Genomic DNA, 7,626 nt, shown 5'->3' with positions numbered 1-7,626 from the left:
TTCTCTCTCTTTTCTTTTCTTCGTGACGGCGGGAGGGAGCGGGATCTATGGGGGAGGGAGGGCGGGGAGGGAGGAGGGAGGGGGTGAGGAGGGGGAGGGACTTATGCCGGCGATAGGCTGTTGAGTGGGAGGGGGGGGGATGGAGGGGGCAGGAGCGGCGGAGCTTTCTTTTTTGATTTCTGGGGTAGTTCGGGGGGGGGAGGGATGGCGGGAGGCGGGGGGTATTTCTTATTTCTTTCTTTCTTTATTGATTTCTTCTATCTTTCTCTCTTTTTTCTTTCTTCTCTGTCTTTCCTTCCCTCCCTCCCTACCTCACTCCTCCACTCAACTCACTCCCCTCCTCCCTCCCACCTCTCTCCTCCCTCTCTCTCTCTCTCTCTTCTCTTTCTCTCTTTCTTTCTTTCTTTCTTTCTTTCTCTTCTTTCTTTCTTTCTTTCTTTCTCTTTCTTCTTTTTTATTATACTTTAAGTTCTAGGGTACATGTGCACAACGTGCAGGTTTGTTATGTACGTATACATGTGCCATGTTGGTGTGTTGCACCCATTAACTCGTCATTTACATTAGGTATATCTCCTAATGCTATCCCTCCCCACTCCCCCACCCCACGACAGGCCCCGGTGTGTGATGTTCCCCTTCCTGTGTCCAAGTGTTCTCATTGTTCAATTCCCACCTATGAGTGAGAACATGCAGTGTTTGGTTTTCTGTTCTTGCAATAGTTTGCTGAGAATGATGGTTTCCAGCTGCATCTGTGTCCCTACAAAGAACATGAACTCATCCTTTTTTATGACTGTATAGTATTCCATGGTGTATATGTGCCACATTTTTTTAATCCGGTCTGTCACGGATGGACATTTGGGTTGGTTCCAAGTCTTTGCTATTGTGAATAGTGCCACAATAAACATATGTGTGCATGTGTCTTTATAGCAGCATGATTTATAATCTTTTGTGTATATACCCAGTAATGGGATGGCTAGGTCAAATGGTATTTCTAGTTCTACATCCTTGAGGAATCACCACACTGTCTTCCACAATCATTGTACTAGTTTATAGTCCCACCAACAGTGTCAAAGTGTTCTTATTTCTCCACATCCTCTCCAGTACCTGTTGTTTCCTGACTTTTTAATCTGCTCAGTGAAATAAAAGAGGACACAAACAAATGGAAGAACATTCCATGCTCATGGAGAGGAAGAATCAATATCATGAAAATGGCCATATTGCCCAAGGTAATTTACAGATTCAATGCCATCCCCATTAAGCTACCAATGGCTTTCTTCACAGAATTGGAAAAAACTACTTTAAAGTTCATATGGAACCAAAAAATAGCCCGCATTGCCAAGGCAATCCTAAGCCAAGGGAACAAAGTTGGAGGCATCACACTACCTGACTTCAAACTATACTACAAGGCTACAGTAACCAAAATAGCATGGTGCTGTACCAAAACAGAGATATAGACCAATGGAGCAGAACAGAGCCCTCAGAAATAATATCACACATCTACAGCCATCTGATCTTTGACAAACCTGACAAAAACAAGAAATGGGGAAAGGATTCCCTATTTAATAAATGGTGCTGGGAAAACTGGCTAGCCATATGTAGAAAGCTGAAACTGGATCCCTTCCTTACAACTTATACAAAAATTAATTAAAGATAGATTAGAGACTTAAATGTTAGACCGAAAACTATAAAAACTCTAGAAGAAAACCTAGGCAATGCCATTCAGAACATTGGCATGGGCAAGGACTTCATGTCTAAAACACCAAAAGCAACGGCAACAAAAGCCAAAATTGACAATGGGATCCAATTAAACTAAAGAGCTTCTGCACAGCAAAAGAAACTACCATCAGAGTGAACAGGCAACCTACAGAATGGGAGAAAATTTTTGCAATCTACTCATCTGACAAAGGGCTACTATCCAGATCCTACAAAGAGCTCAAACAAATTTGCAAGAAAAAAGCAAATGACCCCATCAAAATGTGGGCAAAGCGTATGAACAGACACTTCTCAAAAGAAGACATTTATGCAGCCAGTAGACACATGAAAAAAATGCTCATTATCACTTGCCATCAGAGAAATGCAAATCAAAACCACAATGAGATACCATCTCACACCAGTTAGAATGGCAATCATTAAAAAGCCCCTTTCTTTCTTAGCAAAATCACACCCGAGGAACAGCGCAGAGATGGTGACTGACTGGGGAAACAGTGATGCCCATTCTAAACTTCAGGCTCAGCTTCTCATTGTTTGGGGGCCTGAAGGTAAATTTTTGCACAAGGGAAGTGAAGAAAATAAACAGCTCAGTCCTGGCCAACTGTTCTCCGAGGCATGCCCGCTTTCCTGTAAGACAAAATCAAAAGATGGGTTATCTTCTCAGGTGGCATTTGTGCCTAGCAGAGATAGATGTTCTCAATCATATCCCAAAAACCTGGAGCAGAGGAAGGGTCTGTAGGCCCCAGGGTGTTATGGCCAGCAGCTTATTTAAGTCTGACAACCACTTGGGTTCATCAATGCATAGAAAGCAGAAGTCCAGGAACACAAAGTCAAATGCCGTCAAGGGTCTGGCATGTGAGCTTCCAGGGTGAAGTTGCAGGGTGTAGGACCATAGAAGTGGAAGGCGTGGGCTGACCTAGAAAGGGGGTGTTTAGCCTAAGAGCTTTAAAAAAAGAATTTAACAAACATGACAAAAAAAAAAAAGACAACAAAAACAACCAAATATGTTAACTTTTTCAACCCCTAAAAAAATTGTTGAAAATATAAGGAATTAAATGTCAGAGCAGAGTTCCTAAGGTATAAGTCATCTTTTCCCTGTGCCACTTTTCGTCCTTAATCATGGGGACCTACTGGCACGGGTGGCCCTCTATATTGTGACTGCTTTGGTCTTCGTCCTTCCATGGTTCTTTTTATGCACAGTGGCCCTTTCCCTTTGCAGGCATTTCTTCTACAGTGTGGCCCAAGGCTGAGTCCTGGTCTCCACAGCTGATACCTAACACCGTCCTGAAAATATAAGTTATGTGTGGATGAACTGGAGGCAGAAGGACAGAGATTCAATTCGGCTTCTCCTACCTCTTAGCCACGTGACTGGGGCAAATTAACCTCTCTAGGCATCAGTGAAAATGTACGTGTGCATATTAGTGAAAATGAATACGTGTTTAAGATGAGAACTTTATATACTGTGTGAGCTACATGCTGAATCCAAATAGGCCAAATAATTTAATAATGTATACCTCAAAACAAAGTATTTTAACATGTCACCTAGGTAATAATAAACATAGCTGTACAATTGCTTGTTGTTAACTAGATCAGGTTAATTCTCAACAAACAGAAGAATACAATTTAAAAGATGACCTTTAAAGAAAATCTTTTGGGTGGTAGCATTACTCAAACAGCTTTCTGTATATTACAATTCTTTACTGTGATACTTTCCATAATGTACCTTTTATTCTGAAATAATTTCAAATGTACAAAAAACGTGGAGAGATAAGACAAAGAACCTGGCTCTCCTGAATTGTTTGGGAGTACATTGCCTACATTACCCATGAAATCTTCAGTATGTATTTTCTAAAAAGAAGGACATTCTCCAACATAATCAAAATGCAACCATCCAAGCCAGGAAATTAACACTGATGAATGACCAACATCTTCTCCTGAGGTCCCATTCAGGGTTACCAGCTGTCCCAATGTCCTTCATTAGAAAAGGGTCCAGTACAGCCAGTACAGGATCACGGTCTACATTTAGCTGTCATGTCACCTTAGTCCTTCAGTCTGGAATAAGTCCTCACTCTTTATACAACTTTCATGGCACTGGCCTTTTTAAAGATTACAGACCAGTAGTTGTTTTGTAAATGCCTCTTATGCTGTCTCATGATTGGATTCAGGCTGTGAAGTTTTGCAGTTTTGGTAGGAATATCACCAAAGTGATACTGTGTTCTTCTCATTTTATCCTAGCAAGTGCTGTACAATTTTGATGTGTGACATTATTGGTAATCACTTGATTAAGGTGGTGTCTGCCAAGTTCTCTGGTAAAATTATTCTTTTTCTCTGTAACTAATAAGTACTTTGAAACTATGTCAACAAACCATTCTCATTAAACTGTGATCCACTCTTTTCCATTGCTATTTCTCGACCATATTATTAATTGCTGATAGCTACCAAATTGCGATTTTTAAAATTCTGTCATTTCTTCCACATTTATTAGTTAGCACTCTACTAAAGGAAATGCTTGTTCCCCTCCCCATTTATTTATTCACTCATTTATTGATATCAGTTGGATTCAAGGGATTCCTGTTTTTATTCAAAGGGTTATAATCTGTTACTATCATGACTTGTTCTGATGCTCAAAATATTCCAGATTTGACCATTAGACGCCCATTCAAGCTGTCATTTCCTGACTTTTGGCACAGCAATCTATTCCAGGTTGATCTTATACTTTCCCTTCCCCAGCCCTGGAATCAGCCATTTTTTCCAAAAGTCCTGGTTTCTTTTAGTGGATAATAACATGTAGAAATCAAGATCTGGGCATTAGGCACGCTCATTGCGCTCCAGATGTTGTTGCCCCTCGCTCATATCAGTGGCCAGAGCTAAGGAATATATGTATGTATATAATGTGGGTATGTGTCCAAAACTGTGTGTGTATACATTATATATATGTGTGTGTGTATATATATACACACACACACACCCATATTTACATCTACATTTCTATATTTATTGACTCATCTATTGAAAATCTGAGTTCATTATAGATTACATCAGATTCCAATCCAACACCACAAAGTTTGATTTTCTCCCTTTCTTTATTTGCAACTTCCTCTCATTATCCTCAATATATTTATTTATTGGATCAGTATCCCTTGTATATAACTTACCCCTCATCACTGCCACAGCCACCCTGTGCAGATTCCACCTCATATCATTTGTGCTCTGAGACCAGCTCTCAGCTTCCACCACCCCCTCCCCTGTGTGAATGTCCTCCTTGCCCCACTTGGGCTACATTACCCCACACAAGTCACTACCGCCATCTCTATTGTGTGCATTTTTAATAGCTTACTTTCTCCCTAAGTAATACATATTCACAGCAATAATTTAAAAAAGCATGACAAAGAAAAGTATAAAGACAAAACCACAAAATGTTTGTAATCCCATAATCTAGACAAAACCATTGTCAACATTTTAACATATTTCCTCATTGTCCTTGTGGAGATTCTTTGTACATCATAACAAATATGATTCCCTGTAGTCAATTCTATATGCTGCTTTTACTGCTTTATATTTTCCCATGTAATTTAATATTCTTGGAAATGTATGCATGCCTAAGTTTTGTCCTCTGTCTGTAACAGGTTGTTAAGGAAATAAAGTTAGATCATATATGCAAAAGTGCTTAGTAAAGGCAAACGTGCTTCATGGTTATGTCATTATTATATTATTTGTGCCTGTGTTTCCCACCAATGTGTGTCTAACTCTGTTCCCCTCACCTTTATCTCTTTATCCATCACAACTAGTACAATTAGCAACAGGTTAAAATGATACCAAATCAGTTTGTTGTAAATATACCCAAGATTCTCGTAAAAGAATCCATATATCATGGCAAACTGGACCTAGCAAGTCAGGAACCAGGATTAAAGAACTGGCTTCATCAGTAACCAACTGTGTGACTATTAGTAAACCATTCATTCTCGCAAAGCTAAACTTATCTCATTTGTCAAATACATGAAATAAATTCTCTCCTAACTATGTTGCACGGCTAGGCAAGGATCCCAATGTAATGGCAAGTATGAATTTGCTTTTAAAAGCATGAAAACTAGGACTGTTAGGTGTCAAACTTTGGCCTGGAAGAAAGGAAACTTGGCTCCCATCCCTGCTGCTTCCACAAACTATCACTAACCAAACAGGCCAGTTACCTCAGTAGTAAAATGAGAGAATTGACCTACATTTTTGGCAAAGTTCTTTCCAGCCCTATCTCCTAGAATCTAAAGATTTTAACTGGAAAGAGAGGAACTGGGTTCATGTATTTCATGAAGTTGCTTCCTGCTTTGATGGATCAAACAGGAAGCATTTAAAAGAGGAAAAGTAAATATAAATTTGCAGTAAAACTTTGAAACCTGTCCTGATTATGCACACTTCAGAAGCTGTTACATCTTGTAAAGTGAGGACTTCGGAAGGGTCCTCTAGAGGACTCTTTACCAAGAGTAAAGGAACAGCAAGGAAAAGCAACTGTGTGCCAAGAGTGGGCATGTGATTAAAACAGACAGTTGTGTTGATGTTTTGTTAACCCTTTGGATTCTTCAGATTTATATCTCCTGATCCATTTAACTGGTCCTCATCCTATCACATCTTCTGTGGGACACCCCAGATACATTGCTTGCCTTCTATGAATTTCAGTCTTCTCAGAAAAAGAGAAGGTAAGAACAAAGCAGCCTCAATTTCCCCCTCTCCTTGGATCCACATCATTTGTAATGTGATGTCATAGCTCTTCCCATCAAAAATTGTAGTAATATCCCCTCCCCTTAAACTGGGGCTGGCCTTATGACTGGCATTGGCCAACATAATGCAGTGGAAGTGATGGTGTGTCAGTTCCCAGTCCGGACCTTAAGAGGCCTGTGTACTTCCATTCTCCCTCTTTTGACCTTATCACCACCATGTGACTAAGCCAGGGCAGCTTGCTGGAGGATGAGGGATAATGTAAAGGGCCTCAGTGTCTGAACTGAAGATATCCTGGATCAACCATCAGCCTGCTGACCTCTAGTCAAGATCAGAGAGACCAAGGGGGCCGAGCCAAGATTGGCAGAGCCACATATCTGACTTACAGACTTGTGAGCAATAATTCATGTTTACTGTTTTAAGCTGCAGAGTTTTGGACTGTTTGTTATGTAGCAATATGCTAACTGATGCATGTGTTATGAAATTAGTGAATCTTAAAGTAGAGAGGCCTTTAAATGGGGAAGTAAGCTACATTCTAGTCTTACTAGAGAGAATACTAGACTAGAAGTATAAAAACTTGAGTTTTGGCCAGGCGCGGTGGCTCAAGCCTGTAATCCCAGCACTTTGGGAGGCCGAGACGGGCGGATCACGAGGTCAGGAGATCGAGACCATCCTGGCTAACATGGTGAAACCCCGTCTCTACTAAAAATACAAAAAACTAGCTGGGCGAGGTGGTGGGCGCCTGTAGTCCCAGCTACTCGGGAGGCTGAGGCAGGAGAATGGCGTGAACCCAGGAGGCGGAGCTTGCAGTGAGCCGAGATTGCGCCACTGCACTCCAGTCTGGGCGACAGAGCGAGACTCCGCCTCAAAAAAAAAAAAAAAAAAAAAAAAAAAACTTGAGTTTTAGGTCCTATTCTGCAAATTCCTCAAGATCTTGGATAAGAAACAACTTATCCAAGATCTTGGATAAGAAACAACTCTCTCTTATTTTTAGTTATCTTAAATTAAAAAGAGATCCCAATCCATTTCCTGCCTATTGATAACTGGGCTATTGTAAGGATTAAATTAGACAATTTTCTTGCAAATGAAGTCTCTAAGAGGGTGCAATACAACTCTCAATAGCAAAGCAGCAGTGAGTCACTGCGTATAGTTTTTAAAAAGACTAATGCTAATTCAGATAAGATAACGTTTTAAAGACAGGAGACATGAAGC

At 40.4% G+C, this 7,626-nt stretch overlaps 1 protein-coding gene across 1 annotated transcript in view; it reads right to left on the bottom strand.

Annotated features, from left to right (window-relative positions):
* Positions 1 to 2,085: 2,085 nt before the first annotated feature.
* Positions 2,086 to 7,626, bottom strand: part of LOC104668045 (cytochrome P450 2J2) — a 32,461-nt gene continuing 26,920 nt past the window's right edge. Inside the window, exon 9 of the mRNA XM_010370663.2 lies at positions 2,086 to 2,334. Coding sequence (XP_010368965.2) covers positions 2,156 to 2,334 — 179 coding nt within the window. The 3' untranslated portion in view covers positions 2,086 to 2,155. The remainder of the gene's footprint in view (positions 2,335 to 7,626) is intronic.

This window comes from Rhinopithecus roxellana, chromosome 12, assembly GCF_007565055.1.
Source record: "Rhinopithecus roxellana isolate Shanxi Qingling chromosome 12, ASM756505v1, whole genome shotgun sequence".
Classification (NCBI taxonomy): Eukaryota; Metazoa; Chordata; class Mammalia; order Primates; family Cercopithecidae; genus Rhinopithecus; species Rhinopithecus roxellana.
Note: the sequence above shows the minus strand (reverse complement) of the source record. Positions and strands in the feature narration are given on the sequence as shown.